At 32.0% G+C, this 20,487-nt stretch overlaps 1 protein-coding gene across 3 annotated transcripts in view; it reads left to right on the top strand.

Moving 5' to 3' along the window:
* Nucleotides 1-17,487, top strand: part of LOC138308361 (myosin-VIIa-like) — a 38,587-nt gene extending 21,100 nt beyond the window's left edge. For 2 of the 3 annotated variants that reach the window (XM_069249354.1, XM_069249352.1), the window contains 16 exons: nucleotides 1,888-2,075; nucleotides 6,358-6,482; nucleotides 7,099-7,259; nucleotides 7,492-7,583; nucleotides 7,859-7,920; nucleotides 8,485-8,637; nucleotides 8,984-9,089; nucleotides 9,415-9,529; nucleotides 9,695-9,784; nucleotides 12,072-12,178; nucleotides 12,593-12,708; nucleotides 13,057-13,123; nucleotides 13,429-13,545; nucleotides 13,908-13,991; nucleotides 14,937-15,056; nucleotides 15,362-17,487. In XM_069249354.1, coding sequence (XP_069105455.1) covers nucleotides 1,888-2,075; nucleotides 6,358-6,482; nucleotides 7,099-7,259; nucleotides 7,492-7,583; nucleotides 7,859-7,920; nucleotides 8,485-8,637; nucleotides 8,984-9,089; nucleotides 9,415-9,529; nucleotides 9,695-9,784; nucleotides 12,072-12,178; nucleotides 12,593-12,708; nucleotides 13,057-13,123; nucleotides 13,429-13,545; nucleotides 13,908-13,991; nucleotides 14,937-15,056; nucleotides 15,362-15,490 — 1,832 coding nt within the window. In that variant the 3' untranslated portion in view covers nucleotides 15,491-17,487. Of the gene's footprint in view, nucleotides 1-1,887; nucleotides 2,076-6,357; nucleotides 6,483-7,098; nucleotides 7,260-7,491; nucleotides 7,584-7,858; nucleotides 7,921-8,484; nucleotides 8,638-8,983; nucleotides 9,090-9,414; nucleotides 9,530-9,694; nucleotides 9,785-12,071; nucleotides 12,179-12,592; nucleotides 12,710-13,056; nucleotides 13,124-13,428; nucleotides 13,546-13,907; nucleotides 13,992-14,936; nucleotides 15,057-15,361 lie in introns of all 3 variants that reach the window. The other variant, XM_069249353.1, reaches the window with a different exon arrangement.
* The last annotated feature ends 3,000 nt before the right edge of the window (nucleotides 17,488-20,487 follow it).

Here is a 20,487-nt window from a genome sequence, read left to right as displayed (position 1 = left end):
CACAACCTGCTGCTCAGGAAGCTTGAAGCCTATGGTCTTGGCACTGGAGCTGTAGAGCTGATGTCTAGCTACTTGAGCAGTAGGAAACAGCAGGTTCGGCTTGGATCCGTATGCGGCGACTGGTTGGAAGTGCAGATATGAGTCCCTCATTGATCAATTTTTAGCCCACTCCTTTTTAATATTTTTATAAAAAAAAGTCATCTAAGCTATATAATTATGCCGATGACAATACTGTTAGTAGCTCCAGCAAAACTGTACATACTCTAAAAGAAAGCCTGGAAACTGACTGTATAAATCTGATTACATGGTTTAAAAACAATCAAATGAAAGCCAACACAGAGAAATTTCAGCCCATATGTGTAGACAAAAAATCGTCTGATCAGATTTCATGTTTCAATATTGGTGAAACATGAAAAAAATCGTGAAATTTCTTGATGTCAAGTTTGACTCACTGTTGAATTTCTACCTTCGCATCTCAGATATTTGTAGAAAAGCCTCACTGCTTCTATAAGTTTTGAAAAGGATTGGCTCTAATTTGACGTTAGAAGGAATCCACTCCTTTATTTTTTTTCAAATTTTAACTATTGTCCTCTTGTCTGGCATTTCACTAGTAACAAAAATGAAAAGATTTCAGGAACTTGCTTCACGTTTCATATATCAGAATTCTGTATCATCTTTTAATTATATTTAAAAACTTTCTGGTCTGATTTTTTGCACATAAAAAGACTGAAGGATATGGCTTGTGAAAATTTTAACATTGTAAACAAGTTATCACCAGAGTATAAACAGGACCTAATCTTTAGACAGGGAAGAAAGGCAGAGGCTAGAAGGACAAAAACGGTTAGGTATGGGCAGAGACCCTCCTCTTTTGAGGCATCCCGCTTGTGGAGCAGTCTCCCAAATGAATACAAGAAAGCTGAACTTTTCAATGCATTCAAGTCTCTGGTCCATACCTGGAATGGCCCCATATGCACTTGTTCAATATGCTTATCTGCTGCTGCTTTAAAATGCCTGTTAACTACATGAATGTCTGCCTACAGTTTTTAAGTGTCTATTTATTTTATATATTTATTTTCTCTTGATTGTACTCTTGCTTCTTGCGATGTGTTTTTGCTAATTTGGTTTGTAACATTATTATTTTAGCTAGTGTTTTTATTCCTAATTGCAGCATTGCATTATTTTAATCTATACTATTATGTCAGTTTTTACCGCTTGCTATGTTAGCATATATGTAAATTACATATGAAACTGTTTTGTACATGTTGAAGTAACATAGCGTTTTCATAACACCAGTGTTCATCCTTAACTAGTAAAGCTCATACTTAATGTCTATGATCTATAACCTTTTTGTCATAAATTCATACTCTTAAATGTTGTTGATTTTATGTACTATACACTTGTTTGTCGCAATCATAGCTCTGACGAGCTAATGTTATTTGCACCTGATAAGCGACTCTAAATAAATATTATTGTATTGTATTGTAAAAGCCCAATGTGTTAAATTTTCAGACAGACAGAGTATGAATATATATGCTAGAAATTAGTCATTTATATGTTTATAAAAAATTCGAAGATATTGATCTTGATGAATCAGTGTTTTGTCCGTTATTTTGATTACACAACTTCCAATCACTGCTGTATTATGTATAACTTTACTTGTAAATCAATTTCTCACCTGATAGACAAGAAACAGTTCGGTATTAATGTAAACCTTCATGAAAGAGGAATATAACGAGGTCACTGTGACCTACTTTATCTTTTCATGGATAAAGTTCAACTTAAAATGTGAATTAAATGGGCTATACATTAACTGACCTGGGAAATACTTCCAGGATCGATAAATAATAATTAAGTGTATTTTTGTTTTGGGTATTTTTGTTTTCAAAGGTGATGGTTCCTCCATCCTTGAGATCACAAAAGGCGACCTAATTGTTCTGGACCAGCAGAACGGAGAGACTGTGATGAACTCCGAATGGTGTGTTGGAGAGAATGTTCGTACTGGTAAAAAGGGAGACTTCCCAACAATGTGTGTCTACGTATTACCAACCATCAACAAACCACCTCCAGAAATCCTAGTACGTGTTTAATTATATAATTAGAAAACAAGAGAAAACAAAATATCATTAATTACATTTTATTATGGGTCAAGAATCCTGGTATGTTTTTGAAATTTTACATTCAGGAAAAACACGTTAATCACATATAATTATGGGTTTTGAAATCCTAGTATGATTTAAATTATCTATACATTTTTTAAACCCCATACATTATATATTCTGCATTATTATGGGTCCAGATATCCTGATATGTGTTAATTTTATACAATCAGAAAAAAATGAAAGACAACAAACATCATGTTATCATGGTCCAGATAGCCTGGTTTGTTGTTTTTTTTAATTGTATGCAGTCAGAAAAATATCATATTAATTGGATAGAGACATATTCAATGTAGCACGTTAGCATCCAATTGTTAAAAATAACAACAATGTGCGTTCATCCATATCATTCTGTTTATCACATGTCATGCCAGTAACAGATAAAACATGCACATTTTCACTCACATGTTTATGCGTGCAGTCAACCTAACCAATACATTTATCGCATATAAACCTGGTGAACCTAAAATACCAATATTGCTCCCTTTAAAAACGAAAATTATTTATTTCTAAAAGGTCTTTCGAGGATGGACATAGCCTTGTTCTACCAGGACAATGTATTTACTGGTGATTACATGATTAAGTGATACATTATATCTAGAAACTGAAAGGGATTGGCAATGTGCGATTTAGTGTTTTCTTGCGTATCTGACAAAACAAAATGAAAAAAAATACTCAAGAAATGGATAGAGTGAAACAAACATCAGCTTTGCTGCATCGAAAAACTCGCTAAAATAAAGTATTTAAAACAAACTGGAAGTTAAAACATTATATATTAGTGTTGTTGGCCACGAACATGATTTTTGGATACCTAAAACATCGAAAAAAAGGTTCTAAAAAATTGGAATATCATAAGAAATTCGATACATGATAGTTATCGGTGTGTTGATAAACTGAGCAACATGTACGAGTTGATCAACCCCAACAAACAGTTTGTGGCTTTGTGATTTTCCTCCATTGGATTTACAGGAATATACTTCAACTATTTTTGAACAGTCGTAGCTGGTAGGAGATTATATAATTTAAGAGTGAATGTGGAAAGAGTCTTGAAATCCAAATGGCCAAAGATCAGGCACTGTTGTACATGTATATATGTACGTGCTGTACTTAACACTTCGAGCAGTGCTCAGGATTTACCTGTAACTAGTTCATAAGTGACTGTTCAAAAATTATCACATATAAACCGGGAAGCAGCCCAAAATCTGGTCACACAATTACGGATCACCTCACCGGATTAGCTACGGATACGATCCGGCATAATACGTGGTGTTCTGTAATAGTCCGCAGATTTCCGTATGGTAGCCGTTGTCCTCCGTAGTTACACCTGGAAGTATTTTTATATCCGTGGCAAATTTTGAACATGTTCAAAATTGTACTATGGTTAAAACAACCGTAGTGTGTTTCTACTAAACCAAATTAGAATGTACTGAACCATGTTACTCCCTATCACAACCGTTTTAACCCGAACGTATCAAGTATTCGACCGTATGTTACGGTTAACTACGTGTTAATGCGATTGAGCTACATGATTGATAAGGAACAGTACGCATTGGTCACGGCACAACATGATATTGTTACGTTGCTTTACGGATATCAAAATCAAGCAGGGTTGCCAAGGATGAAAATTGAAACATATCTAATAATGCGACCAAAAATGTTCCAGACTCTTGATGAAAGTCGACAAAGTGACTGGAGGCAGAGAAGAGGGACTGAGAATGGCTTTTCTGAATATTCTTCCATAATGTATTTGTGCTGAGATTCCAGTTAAATATGCATTTTCACCTACCATCTGATGATGGTGGACTATTGAAATCGCTTTTTGTCCGTGGTCCGTCATCCGTCCTTCCGTCCGTTAACAATTCTTGTCACCGCTATTTCTTAGAAAGTACTCAAGAGATCGGTCTTAAATTTCATGGGCAGGTTCCTTAGGACCACCATCTTGGATTTTGATAGTTTTAAGTTTGAAAAGCAGAGAAAAGAAGTTTAAGTTTGAATAGCTGAGAAAAGATCCCTCTGTCATTTGTCAGACACAGATCATTCTTTGGTTAGCGCCAAGATCCCAATGGGATCTCTTGTTATAATAGGCCTCCATGAACTGTTACGTGGCTTTTATCCAACTGCAATGAAATACCGACAGTTTTCCTATCCGAAACATCATCACTACAAGAGATGGCTACCACATAATGATGTATGGTTTCCAGTTTGTACACAATATCATTTGGGATGCTTGTGGTGATATTCATACTTTACTGAACCCGAACAGTTTAATATTAGAATTTTGTAGCTAAATACTTCACAGTTAAATTAAATTCCCGTATTCGTTTGGTGCTCTAGATGGCAAACAGGTAGTCATACGGTGTCCCAATAACGGATGGTACCTATATTACAACTATGAATGGTATAATTCACTGGTGCTAGCAGCCCTTGTTCATTTATAATTAAAATTGTTTAATGTTGGTTCTCAAGGTGATACCCTGACGATCAGATAGGTAACCAGAATCAATGGAAGAAGGACTTTGAAAATTGATTATTTGGGATGGTTATGTTTAGTTATAAGGTCGAAAATGGCAAACCAATAGGCGACGACGTATTTTGTAGGAAACCAGCTTTTTGAAGTCTTTTTACAGACGGGCCTCGATAACAATATCTTTTCTAAGGTCAAAGAGTTATGGATAATGTTTCTTATTTAATATATTATTGTGGGTATATTAATATGTTTCTTTCAATTATTAACCAAAGCAATAAAGTTAAAAAAAGCACCGCACATCATATCGATTGTGCTTGACGTCTTGGTCGTCAGTGTCTTTAATACGACAATATTTTACTTCTTCATTTATCATAGAAGGAGATTTTTTGTTTTGGATGGATCGTGACTCATAACTACGAATATAAGTAAAACGGGTATGTATGAATGGGATATCTCAACTTTATTGAAATAGGTAGTCTAAGAAGATATAAGTATCCCATAACATATAGGAACAACCTTACAAACATGCTACATCGAAATTGCCCTTCAGTTATATAGCTTGGCAGGCACATGTGGAATTAATTTAGTCCTTGCTTCATTAACTAGACATTTTGATGGTCTTTCCCTCGGTTACATTTCAGTATTGAGATAACTTAAGGGAAACGATTTTTATGCCAATTGTCAGTGTACTTTAATAATGCGTTTCACTTCTTTTGCTAATTGGCTCACTTGATGACTATACTCAGTATATTCGTGAAGACCCATATACACACCGTTGCAAAGCCGTATCGGAACCGTATCGGACATTGAAAACTAGCTTTTTTCCGGGGCCATCCGTGAAATTAAATCCAAAGTGGCACTGTCGAGATGATCCGTAAATGTGTGCATTAATATAAACCGGCTACAGGTCACGTATAGATCAGTTATGAGTTCATCCTTTTCATTCCATAAAATGTAACACAAAAAGGACGAAAGGATTTACGTTAACTGTTTTTCAATTATACAATGTACATAAATAAGTCTACTTTTACATGTTCGTTGTCAAATTAAAATCTCAATTTTAAATAAAGATATCTTTAATTGGACAATAATTAAAGATATCTCTATTTAAAATAAAGATATCTTAATTGAGATCCAAATAGAGATATTTGAAATAGAGATATCTGTAATTTAAAAGAATATATATCTATTTTCAGTAGAAATAGAAATATCTGTATTTAAATATGACATATCTTTATTCAAACAGAGATATCTTTATCTAAATTTCAGATATCTTTAATTAAATAGAAAAGTCTTCATTTTAAAAAGAGATATCTTTAATTAAATAGAGAAATCTTCATTTTAAAAAGAGATATCTTTGATTAAATAGAGATATCTTCATTTCAATAGGTAAAAACCCAAACGGCTTGCCATACAAGTGTCCTCCGTTGATTACATAAGGGCATGTATAAATACATATGATTGAGGGTTGTTAATTATTTCACATTTTCTATTTATATTTGATACAATTATTCACATACTACTTGAATTTACATTTTACCTCTGTTGGAACAATACGTGAACAAATGAATAACATGTTATCATCAAAGTATTAGAAGTTTGATTGACCTTGATCAAACCAATGAATTGGTCTTTCTGTGTGCTCATTGGGTTGAAATGACCGACACCAAAGTAGTATACTCTGAAGATGAAATTAAAGTAGTTGTCTTCACACTGTGTATGTTTTCCTTGTAGATTCTTTTTCTCCTATCGGGGGACCAAGCAGATAAGATGTTAGTCCAGTCTGAGGTGGAGAACATACCAGACCTAGGAGCAGACGTCCCATACACATTGGAAAACTACTCCTACGATAATTTCAGGTCCAAACACATCAACATCACATCCACATTCCAAATTCAATATCTTATTTCAAGATTTTGCATTTTCTGTAGAAGTAAACTCAACAAAAATTCAGAATGGAAAATATTACACAAAACGGGTTAGGCAAGCATGATGTAGCTATCGCCAATTTGTAATGGCGACAAACGAGCCCTTTTCGAAAAATTCTACACAAATATCCAAAATGCTCTTTAATTAATTCAAGAATAAGATAAAATTTATGAGCTTTTTAACACATTCCTGAAGATAGAAGAATTCTTCTCCTTTATATTAAATTAAAACTGTTTAATGTATCACCCAAAAGATACATTTAGGCTCTTCTAAATCAAGGCAAGACCAGTCCATTTTAAAATGTCAGGAGTGAACCAGTGTATATATACCAGTAATCAAGTTTCCTTTAATATCCTTTCTACTTCTAAGTAACTCATTAATATGACTAATACCATGACACAGTGAAAGTATCACTGCAAGTCAAATTCCAAAATCTGATAAATATTTTAGATGTTTTATTCCTAGTGTATCTTTACTAATTTAAAGCTAAACTGTCCCCTATGATATACACATTAAATTATATAATATGATCTCTTTTATTTGTAGACCTCCACCCAAGCGTACATTGTTCAAGACTTTATCAACAGCACGAAAGAGGCGACCTGATGACCTGTGGCGACACTCCAAAGAACCCCTCAAACGACCTCTGCTCAAAAACCTGCTCGGAAAAGAAGAACTTTGTCAGGAGGCCTGCATGTGTTACTTAGATATCCTTTTGTATTTGTGTCAGGCTTGATAAAGAATGTCGTTTTATGCTTTTCTTTAAGCTGACTATAGTTTGATAATTTTTCTTCTTCTTTTTTTTTTGGGAAATTCCAGCTTTTTTTCCATGCTTACCACCAAAGCCTTGATATTAACATGGTAATTTGATTATTTTCAATGTGACTGAAGGAGAATATTTGACTATCTGAATCTTCTAACTTTCCTTAACTTTTTCACCTATCCTTAAATACATGGGTGACCACCCTTCAAAACGAGGACGGACGGCCAACGAACTCACAGACCAAATTTATGAACCTCCACTGCGGAATGTAAGTTTCCTTTTAGTTGTTAATCATAATGATATAAAAATTTGGTGACAGAGCAACATGATTGACCTTTTACCTCTTTGGGAAATGAAGATTAAACAGACTATCTTTTGAACATTGCAGATCCAGCCATGCAGCTCCAGCCACAGTATTTTTCATTAAGTCATTCTGCAGCTTGCCTTGTTATAAATCATAATTGGCACTGTACTTTACTACAGAAATTCGTCCTTATTTTACCATGTCCTGATAATATTGCCATTATTTGGTTTGCTTTTTAGGAACTTCTTCGAGATGAGGTTTACTGCCAAATGATCAAACAACTCACGAATAACAGACACGAGTAAGTCAAAATAGAATAAGATTTTTCATTTTAAAGATTATCTACCACCGCAGAGCTGAGCATAAACAATATCTATTATTTTGACAATAATTAATGTTTAATTATGTATATATATATAAATACCTTATTCCTTATTGGGCATATTGCCATGTATTTTGTTTCGGGATGCAGTTCATTATTTTAAATACATCTATTCTGAAGTAAAATAGTAAGCTCAAACGTTTCCATGACGGGATGAGTGTAAAGTAAGTAGATTTTGTTACTGAAAAAATACAAATTCGTCTACGCCTTTATTGATAGTTAAAAATTCCCATTCACTAGCAATATCTGTAATTAAATTAGGTCGATGTGACCTATATTGTTGTTTGTCTGGGCTCAATCGTCAACATTTTCTATATGGGGACCTTTAAATTATATAACGTTTTCAACAACCAAGAGATGTTAAATATATTATAAAATCTGTTACGTTTTTTGTGGGAATTGTCACATATTCATTTTGATATTCAGCTGTTATTGATATTTCTTTTCAAAATACAAGCAGTTTATATTGGCTTCATTTTACAGAACCAGTGAGAGACGAGGATGGGAACTTATGTGGCTAGCGACAGGATGTTTTGTCCCCAGCACCAACCTTCTGAAGGAAGTCATGCAGTTCCTAAGGTCAAGTCGTAGTCATATAGCTATGGACTGTATCAGTCGGATACAGAAAACACTCAGGTATATATGTCTAGATGATTAAATCTGAAGAAATATTTTACAACTGTCCTTATGTAAAGTTTGTGGTGTCGTTTTTCTGTCTGCATGTACATTAAAACATTATCTCCAAATTGCATTCCTTATATACAAAGAAATTAAAAATGAAAAGTGAAACGAGAATTTCATCATAAAACTGGGAGAAAAAATTTACTAGTTTTGACAGGTATACATTGTGGATAATTAATCTATGATGGTTTGCATAACATATATCCCTCGAACGATTGGTATGGTCATGAGTTGTTTTATAATGAGGTACGTTTTATGGTATTGTCTGGATATTAGATGTGTTACTGAATTATATTTAAAGGAATGGTACGAGGAAGTACGCACCACATCAGTTGGAGGTGGAGGCTATACAACACACGACCACACAGATCCTATACAAAGTCTACTTCCCTGATGACTCCGACGAGGCAAGTTCTATCTCATATATCGTTATAATCAGCAAATAGCCAAAGAATTTTGCGGTGATGATATTTAGGCAATATCAAGGGTTGTTGCTTTAGTCAAAACAATAAAAGCAGATATATTTGCGAGTCATCTGTGAAATATTAAAGAAATATCCCATTTTGAATGGATCCTTTTTCCAAGATGTGAATGCTTTTTTTGTTTTGTTTTTTTAAAGAGTACAGAGAAGTGTCTACTTTGTAATTGGATAAAATAAGTTCTTATATAACAACAGTTTTTTTCTTTCAATTTGGTGTTATAGTAATGATATATTTTTGCTTACATTTTTAGGCCTTTGAAGTGGAGTCAAGTACAAGAGCGAAAGATTTTTGTCAGAACATTGCCAACAAACTACGACTGAAATCATCAGAGGGCTTCAGTTTATTTGTAAAAATTGTTGGCAAAGGTATTACTGATATATAAGATTTGACTGTTGAAATGGAATACATGATAAGATTTTTATGTCAGTAACATTAATGTATTCATGAGGGAAATTTCTTGATTTTGTACGACATTTGATCGATTGGATCAGAAATGTGAAAATTGACCAATCTGATGTAATTTGTTTCAGTAATAAGTGTTCCCGAGGGAGATTTCTTCTTTGATTTTGTACGTCATTTGACCGATTGGATCAGGAAAGCCCGACCTGGGAAAAGTGATGGTGAGTTTGTAAGCTGCAGTTTAGCTAGATATAATTTGTTGACCTGTTGTGAACATACTTTGTATGTTAGAAATATAAAACAATTTCATTTCACAAAAGTCGAAAGATAAGCTATATTGATGATAATATAATTTTTTGGTCCATATTTAAAGCGAATAATCATATTTTAGGTGGCAGCAAACAGGAGTGTTTCATTTCATTGAAAAATCAATAGTCATAAGTTGAAAAACACTTATTAGAACAAATAAAGAAGTTAATGAAACTAAAAATGCAGATAAAATAATAACAAGAACAATTGAGTTGTTTTAAATGGGAAACATGCAGCTATTTAAGAAATAACAAAAATTAAAAATATATACAGAAAATAAAAATGTCGATAAAAACAAACCAAAAAGTTAAAAAATTTGACGCAACAAAGAAAAAAAATATGAAAATAAAAGAAATATAGCAAAAAAATAATTAAACTAAAAATGTTGATATAAATTATTAGAAAATGCACATTTAAAAATAATTTGAAAATATTTATTGAAGCTTAAACTGTTGACAGAAAAATAAACAAAAAATGGTAACAAAAAATACAACAATAGTAGAAATAAAGAAAAAATCATTGAAACTAAAAATGTTGATAAAAATCATTATTAGAAAATGCACAACTAAAATAGTTAAAAAATATTCAATGAAACTAAAAATGTTGAGAAATAAGCAAATAAAAATGTTTTGACACAAAGAAGAAAAAAATATAGAAATAAAAGAAATAAACAAAAAATAATGAAACTAAAAAAATGTTGATAAAAAGTATTAGAAATGCTGAACTAAAAGTATTTATAAAAATAACAAATGAAACTGCTAATTTTGTTAAAAATAAACAAAAACAATATATTTTGAAAATTATTAAAAAATACAGAAATAAAAAGAATATAAGAAGATTAAAGATGCTTCACCGCCGACAGAGCATAAATGATATTATTCATTTGAACAATAATTGGTGTTTAATCGTGTATATATATGCCTAATTAAAACAAAAAATAATATAAAATAATTTATTTCGCCTTTGATGCATGCGCAATCAGTACTTCATTCCATATAGGATATAGTGCCACGGAATTTTTTCGGGATGCAATTCATTATTTTTCATATCTTGAACTTGAATCCAAATTAGAAGCTCAAACATTTTAACGGTGGTAATGGTGTAAAGTAAGTAACTTTTGTAACTGAATAAAAATACTAAATCTCCTCCTGTTTTTGATAGTGAAAATATACCATTTTTCAGCGGTGGAGCATCTTTAATGAAAGTAAAAGTTCAGAAAATATTAACTGAAACTTAAATATCGATAAAATACGAAAAAAATATATTTAAAGAGAATATTTATTATGAATATAAAAAATATGATTATTTAATGAAAATAAAATTGCAGATGTAAAATAAATCATATGATAAAAAAGATTAAAATACAGAAATGAAAAATACATCAAAAAATTAATGAACCTAAAACTGTTGATAAAAACAAACAAAAATAAATGTTTTAAGATAAAGGAGATAAAGATAAAACAAAAACATTTAAAAAATTGTTATGAAAGTAAAAATGTTGGTAAAAAAATAAATGAAATATGAAAAACACTAAAAAAACAACAACAACAAAAACAGAAAATTGTTTAAAATAGAATGATTTTAAAATTAACAGAAATAAAAGAAATACCAAAAATATCGATGAAACTAAAAATGTTGGTAAAAATATTAAAAAATACCCAAAATATTCTAAAATAAAACAAATAAAATAGTACTAAAATAAATAAAATCTGAAATAATTGATGTAACTTGAAATAGTTGATAAAAAATACCAGAAAATATTTTCAAAATATTTGTTTTAAGTACAGAAATAAATGAAATATAAAAAAAAATAATGAAACTAGAAATGTTGATAAATAAATAAAAAACAGAATGTATTTCTAAATACTTTTTTAATACTAATAGAAAAGAAATATAAAGATGAAAATAAAAAATGTGAATTAAAAATAAATAAAGACAAAAAAAAATTAAAAAGAAAGAAATCAACACAGAAAACACGAAAAAAGAAATAAAAAAGTAATGAAATAAAACTGTTGATAAAAAATGGACATGAATATATTGGGGGAAAAGTAAAAGAAAAACAAATATGAAAAAGGGTAAAAATGTTTTTTCCATCTTCGTTTCTATCTGCCCAATGCATTCTCATTACACCTTATTCTAATGTTTATATATTACTCAAAATTCAAAATTCATGAACAAATTGATTTGATGATATTACAGGCGCAGCACCGCAGTTCACATATCAAGTGTTCTTCATGAAGAAGTTGTGGAGTAATACCGTTCCTGGTCGTGATATCCAGGCCGACCGAATCTTCCACTATCATCAGGTTTGTTATCTTAACTTCACTGTTAGTTCCTGACATACCATTATCTATACATTGAATATGCAGAAAACATTATTTAATTAACATTTAAAACACATTTTTTCCTATCAATGTCTCTGTAACATGTTTGTTTTATTTTATAACAAATTAAGCTTATAACGATGTAATTTCAATGGTCCCCAGAGATTCGTTGTAACCATGTTCTATTGCACTGTACTATCAGTGTACAATTGAATTTTCATTACATTTGTATTAACTCCAAAAGAGTAAACTTTTGATAACGCATTAATTTGTTTCATATTAATAAGTATCTTTGGAATTTTCGCAAAAATTTCTAAATATTTCACGGATAAAATGCTCACACATGAAATTACGATAAAAATAACCTGCTATACAGTAATTAATTGACTATTTCAGGAGTTACCTAAACTGTTAAAAGGCTACCACAAGTGTAGTAAAGACGAAGCGGCTCAAATGGGGGCACTCATTTACAGAGTCAATAATGACAACAACAGTGATCTAGCTAACATTCCGTGAGTAATATTAAATTATCATGATGGGTGGGGAGCTTTATGTTATACCAATGAAATATTTGAGCGATAGTGAAAAAGAACGTGCAAATAATGGATATAGTCGTGAAAAGTTGATCTTTAAAAATCATGGATATATAGTGAAAAGTTGGGATGTGAAAATAATGGGTACTATATAAAGTGACAATTTCGGATGTGAAATGATTATATGAAGTGAAAAGTTGGACGTGAAAATTAAGAATACTTGCTTTGTATTCTAGGCTCAATCATTTTTACTTTAAGTTTATGAATTTGTATACTCAATATCGTGCATTAATTGTATTGACTAATTTTCGTTGTTATGTTTTATTGACGGATGCTGCGAGAGTTGATCCCATCAGATTTAGTGCGTGTTCAATCACCTGAGGACTGGAAGAGGGTAAGCTTAGGATGCTCTATATAAAAAAACTCTATTTTTTTCTAAAAATAAAATCATAGGTACACTTTGATATGTTCTGTCTGGGTACATTTTATTATCATTGTGACAATGTAATATTAAGCGGCATCACTTTAAAATACTGGGATATATGTTATATTTTCTGGATAGTACCATTCCAACTCGCCATTCAGTCTTTATATAATCGATGAACAAGATAATTGACACAACATTTATTAAATTAATTGAAATATTGTGACTCCATGTTGATGAAATCTGATGTTGTGAATCCTATTTCATTAATATAGGCTATAGGGCATTACTACAACCGAGACTCACAACGAGGTGTCGATGACCCTAAAGTAGAATTCCTTAAAATTATTTACGAGTTGCCCACGTTTGGATCTGAGTTCTTTGAAGTCAAGGTATGCCAATCGTAATTACAAACCATACTTTTTCCTAAAATAGTATAATACTATTAATGAAATTCTCCACCGGTTAGTTTAACATTTTAAACGTAAGCGCTCAACAAATGTTTATGCTTATTTTTGTAGTATTTTGTTTTTAATCATGACATACCATGTTCAATAATTTAGTAATAACATAATTTTCAGTTTGAAGAACACAACATTTGAAGTTGTGGACCTGCCAAGTCAATTTCATAGCTAATCAAATCATAAATCACAATAACATAGAGTTTGATGAATTAAACATTGGTATGCTCCCTTTGATTTTGATCTAACAAAGTAATGTAAATAGTGTTAATTTTTCCGGATTTTTGTTACAGCAAGCGACAGAGCCCACGTACCCAGAAATCCTCCTCGTCGCTATCAACCAGAATGGAGTTAGTCTCATCAACCAACAAACAAAGGTAAACTTTGTCGTACAGGAACTTGACATGTTTAGAAAGTTTTCCTAAATAAGAAGTATAAAATCGCGATCTGTAATTTGACCATTACATAAAAAGTTTATCTGTGTTATTTTATACCCCTCGCAGGGAAATTAAGGGAGTATACTGGAATCATGTTATCTGCCTATCTGTCGACACAAATTTGTCCGTCGAACTACTCCTAAACAACTGGAAAGATTTTGACAGATTTTTTCGACAGAACCCCGAAATAAAGGGACGTTGCGTTAACTTTATCATTATAGGGTTCTGCAATGTCTCCTATTAATGGAGTTATTACTTCTACAGCAGGGGTATTAATCGTCCACTCAGCTGAGCACACATTTTTTAATGCACTTGTGAAATAAATTACATATATTACATATAATTTATTTCATATGTAAGTAATATCAACAGTTATTTTTCAAATAACACTAGATCCTTATAGAAATATGTCTGTAGGATACGAATTACTTAAAGTGGTAAATATAGGGCAAAGAAGTAATTCTAACAGTGTGGACAAAAGATTGTCGAATTTTCGAGGCGATCTGCCCTTTTGTCAAGACACGCGAAAAACAAATAAAATTACATGTTAATGACGGTCACGGACGTACGCAAAAACATAAACAATGAACACATATAGAACATACAAATAAACTAAAGGGACAATATCTATGCGTATTGTCTAAATGATCCCTTCGATCAATCGCTATAATTAGTTGCGATCGCTGAAGGCTTATATAGTTAATCTATAAAGGCATGTCAAAATGGTGTGTAGTTAAAGTTAGTCTTCTATTAGAAATTATTTACATTTGTACATACGTAGACACTTTATGTGATAAATGTGTGCAACGCTAGGCGTATCAAACAAAGAAGGTTGACAGTTTGTCTTATTTTATATATATATATATATATATAATTTGATTGTAGGATATTCTGGCCACTCACCCGTTCACTAAGATTTCAAACTGGAGCAGTGGAAACACCTATTTCCATATGACCATCGGAAACATGGTCCGCGGAAGCAAGCTGCTCTGTGAAACATCATTGGTAAGCACCATTTCCATCAAAATAACTTCATATTAATTCGTCAACCTTTATAGAACCTTAAACTAGAATAGAAGGTTTATCTCCCTTGACCTTTATAGAACCTTAAAATAGAATAGAAGGGTTATCTCCCTTGTCCTATACTTAAGAAAACATGTGTTTTAATATCTTACTCACCTATTATTAGTTTTTTCTCATTTTTTAGTTTTGTTGAAAACATTAGAATGTGAAATAAGCATATGCTTAATTAACAGCCAGGGAATATTTATCTTGTTTTTTTTCAATTTTTATAAAAAAAAAAAATTCAGGGATACAAGATGGATGACCTTTTGACCTCTTACATCAGTTTGATGTTGACGATTATGGAACGTCAGAAACCGTCGCGGACCGCAGGGATGTTTGCAGGAGCTCAAGTTGTTAAAGATAAAATGTTGTAGCATGTTATACATGTACAGCATCAACACCCTCCCTTAAAGAGAGGAACACTCTTATACCGGAAGAGTATAACATGAACGAATATTGTAGAAAAAAAATGACTCCAGAAGCTGTTTGTATTGCTTTATTTAACCCATAAAACTTACACACATTAATTGTTATTCATTTTTTGAATGTCAATGATCATATTTCATATCAGAAAGTAAAGTTATGTACGAAGACTGTTAATGATCATATTTCATATCAAGAAGTAACGTTTTGTACGAAGACATCATTAAATGTAAGTGCTCAACCTACGCTTTATTTATTGCATATATTGGCAAATATTTTGTGAATCACTTAACCAAAGTGACCATGTTACCAATATCAATCATGTCACCGATGCCGATTATACATGCGATATAACTCTCTTGTATTCCATTGTATATTCATCAAGTCTAAGAATTAGATCACTCATTTCACTTTTGTTTGTCATTTTAATATAAAAATATAATTAAGGTACGATTACCTCTCTCTACATGTAAACTAAAACCTAATTAATCCCAACGTCTGTAAAAGCCAACATTCAGAAGATGTAACTGTTAAATATATATGATTATAGTTTAGAAGTTATGGTTTTGAAAACGATTCATATAAATTTTCTGTTATTTCATATTTTTGTCACTACTGTTATTATGATGAGCGCATTTAGCTGTGAGTGTAATTTTTTTAATAAACTGATAATTTACTCCAGTACAAAGTAGTACTTTTATGATAAATCAGTTTTGTACATATACTAAAATATGTTAATATTCCAACAATGCGATACATTATCTCTATACTAAGATAATGAGCTAAATGCACGTTACGATCATTCAACATTGTGCTTATTTGATAGCGTGTTATTTCCAAAATGTGATAATTAAACAGTGTACAGATTCAACTCTAGTTCAAGTAACTGAACTGCTAAAAATACAGTACACCAACAATGTATACTATATTTATACAGATTTATACAGACTTATTTCACTCACCATTTTAATGTCACATTATCAGACTGGGCACTCTGTCACAATCATCACATTGGGGTATATTATGAATTTAGTCTCCGTCGTCTCCATATCTTGCTTTACATTGGCCAAAGAGTTTGTTTTCGTGAATGAACTGTAGATTACAATGGCAGTTGGATATAAAGTATGATTTTTCATATATATTCCACAGTGTAAAAGCTTTAGGAGACAAAAACCATTGTGTTAATGTGATTACTAAATTAACACTTTCAGTAACGTTATATATTTAGATCATAAAACATTTTGTTCTTAAATAATCCATGCTGTAACGTGAGGTGTACCTATCCAAGCATCAGAGCCCAAGATTTACAAGATCCATGCCAAATGATTGATATAATTTTGTACTCTATGTTATGCGTAATGATATATACAAATTCCAGTAAATACAGCAGAATTCACCTATTCTGGGTACATGTTCTTTAATTAATAAACTTCATTGCATAGCTATCACATCGTGCATATTCGTGTAAATTAATTATATAAAAGAACATATATAGTAAAAATTCAGAGGTTCCTTGTGGTGTTTTTTAATAAGAATAAATACATCAATATACTTTAATTTATATTGATAACAGTTCTGTGGAGCCGTGCAAACAATAAGTTTAACACTTAATTTTTCAGAAATTCATACTTGTAGAGTTATTCTTTTTTAATTTGTTTCCGGAAATCTTGGAACGTCCAGCGGAATGAATTTTGGATATGATTACGAGGTTCCATAGCACTGGGGTTATCTGCCACAATTTGTCCCCAGAGATGTGGTAAAGTGCTGTACAGGTCTAGCCAGACAGGTAAGCCCTATACCATATCGGTACCGGGCTTGTTATGTTCCTTCTTTAAACCATTCTTTGTTTAGATGGTTGATATAAATATATATTGAATTGGCAATTTGTAAAGTATATCCAAATATACATAATGTTTAAATGATTAAAAGGCAATAAGGCAGAAACATATCTGGTTGTTGTTATTGACATCCTTTTTGTATTGTGCTAAGAATCGATAATATTCCAATGAGACAACCGGAGAACCAAAAAGTGCAGCAGGCTTCAAGTAGAAAGGATATTGTTCAGTTCATACGTCGGGCAGATATCCACTCTTAATATACTTTTACTCTTACTGATACGACATATTTCATCTAATACATATCAATAATGAGAACATGGAAGCTTGGTAAAACCTAGGGACTTCCATTTTGAGTATGAATAGAGACAAATAACGTTCTCTTTTGAACTCTTCCCTACTTTGCTTTATTGTCTGAAGAGACATGTCTTTGTCATAGATTATTCATTTAAGCAATAAAGTAATTATTAACTTCATCGGGATATTCAAGAAATTTTGTTTGCAAACTGTGTGAATCCGAGTTTCAATGCTTATAATTAATTTTACAGACTTCTCGATAACACAAAATACGTTTTAACATAAGATCCCATTGATTTGCCAATGGATAATGTTTTCTAAATCAATACGCAACGTCGACGCCTCTATTGTAATGTCATGTTAACGTCATGTTTTCGGGACATTCTTGGATTTTTTCTTCACAGTATATGAAAAAAAAAATCTGCCAGTCAAAAAATCGAATTTAGTATAAAAACATATAACAATTAATTATATGTCGGAAAATGTTGTGTTTTATTATCAAATATTATGTCTGTACTAAAGCGAGGTTTCCCAAAACATCGTTTACTCCGCAAAACAAAAATAATAAAAAAAAAATGAAAAATAAAAAAATAACTGAGCGTAGAGAGATCTGAAATGCAGTCAGAGTATATATATGGTATCAATGGCACTGCTTGCTACGCACTGGATCATAGAGCTAAGGGACGAAACAACTAAATGCAAAATAAACGTTCGAAATGGGCCGTGTGTTTAGAAGATTGAGTCTAGGATCGAAATTTGACCTCCCCCCTCCGAAAATTGGCTGATTAATTGTTGAAAAAAAAAAGAGAAAAAAAAACAACGTTGGAAATGGCTCTCTAATAGCTGTTATAATGGAATAATATGATTTATGAAAAATGCCTTCACTAATTTCGAAGACATGTTTTCCGGTGCTCGAAAGTCACGTGAAAGTCAATCTAGTGCGGAGGGGAGAGTGATACAACACTTGTGTAAAGTTTCAATCTGTAATGTACTGTTAACATTGTATCAAATGCAACTAGAAAATGTATCGGGAACATCGTGTGCTTGCACCATATTCCGATTAGGATTATGATAATAATGCTTTGATTAACATAAAAAGAAGTCCATATACATTGTTGTATTTTTTATCATATCTGAATAAATATCATACATATCAATAGTGGGAACAGATAGATTTAATCAAAGCCAAAAGTGGGATTTCTGGTTTGATTGTGAATGAAGAAAAGTCTTCAAAATAACGTTCGTTTTTTGCAATGTATAAATATATGATTATTTCTGGATTCTTTAATAACAGATGAAGAATTTCGGCTGCCTTGAAAGGAATGTCTAGCAATAAAAGTCTCTTTTTATCTTCGTATTTTTCTGAAATTGAACGTAGCGGGGAACTTTCGAAGTCTATGAAACTTGGATTCATTAGTCTGTCTGCTTTTTGAAAATAAAGGTACTCGAAATGAGATGAAAATTGGAGACCATTAAGTCTTATCAATGTTCACTACCGAATTCTAGCGCAAATTATGTCGAAAAGAATTTCGTTTTTCGTGTTTTACTAAGCATTATACCCCGTTATCAAAGCTGTTGTATTGTTGGGCTAGATGCAGCTGAAAACATTTCATTTATACGTGATGTGGACGATCTTACTGAATGTGATCAATTGGAGGGTTATATACTTAAAATTGATCTAGAAAAGGCTTTTGATAAGGTAAGTCATAACTATCTTAAACAAGTTTTATTAAAGTTTGGATTTGACTTTATCAAGTGGATTAAGATACTGTATAACAGATTTAATATTTCTTAAATATAACATTTTCTAAAATATAATTCTAGATATTAATAACATTCAAATTGTTGAATTGAAAAAAAAACAAAAACAAAACAACAATTTAAGCCAAATCTGATGCGCATTAACACTACTTGCGGTATATGTATTCTTGCGCGACAACCGAATGTTGTGCATATGCTTATATGGGTGTAGCTAGTTTACACACTATACGGTCTAAGGGAGATAACCATAACCCTTACTGTGTATGGGTTCTACTTCTACCGGTTATCGACCTACTTCAACATTAGTCTGGTTCCCTGCTACGAATGCTCCGATAGCTCTGCGCTAGGCCTATTCTTAGACTAAGAATAGCGCAGAGCTATCGGAGCATTCGCCGCAGGGAACCAGACTACTTCAACATGTTGAAGATTATGTCGAGTGGTTTTGGAGCATGAAATGTGGGAACCAATATTGGTGTTTTGAGATTGCGGATTTGAATGATTTTACAGTTTCAGAAGATATAATTTGTGTAGGGAGGTGGTTCCATTCTTTTATTGTTCTTGGAAAGAAAGATTCTTTTTTCGAAGTTGTTCTGCCTGATGTTAATTGGAATGATAAGTGGTGGTTGTGTCTTGTGGGTCTTTTTATTGGAATGAGGTGCTTTGTTGTAATAGCAACCTTCTGGTGGATGATCTTAAACAGCATTGTCATTCTAGCGTCTTTACGGCGATCTTCGAGACTGCGCCAGTTTAGTACTTCCATTTCCACCTTATCTATATCAATTCCCCTTTGCTGAATATCTACGTTTTGGGAGAATAAAGATAGACTTGGAACGAAAGACGTGTTATCGTTTATCTGGCGAAGATGTAGCGAGTTTCCCCAATACAGTTTTTACCAACCTTCCAATCACAAAACACGAATGCGTTTACACAAGTGAAAACAAAATCTCTCATGAAAATCTCTTACTAGAATAAGTGATCATGAAGTTCAAAGAACAACTTTAACTTGCAACTAATATAAGAGTACGAGCCTCAATCCATCCACAGATAAATTCACA

Source organism: Argopecten irradians, chromosome 14 (assembly GCF_041381155.1).
Source record: "Argopecten irradians isolate NY chromosome 14, Ai_NY, whole genome shotgun sequence".
NCBI classification, from domain to species: Eukaryota; Metazoa; Mollusca; class Bivalvia; order Pectinida; family Pectinidae; genus Argopecten; species Argopecten irradians.
This window is presented reverse-complemented; position numbering and strand designations above follow the sequence as displayed.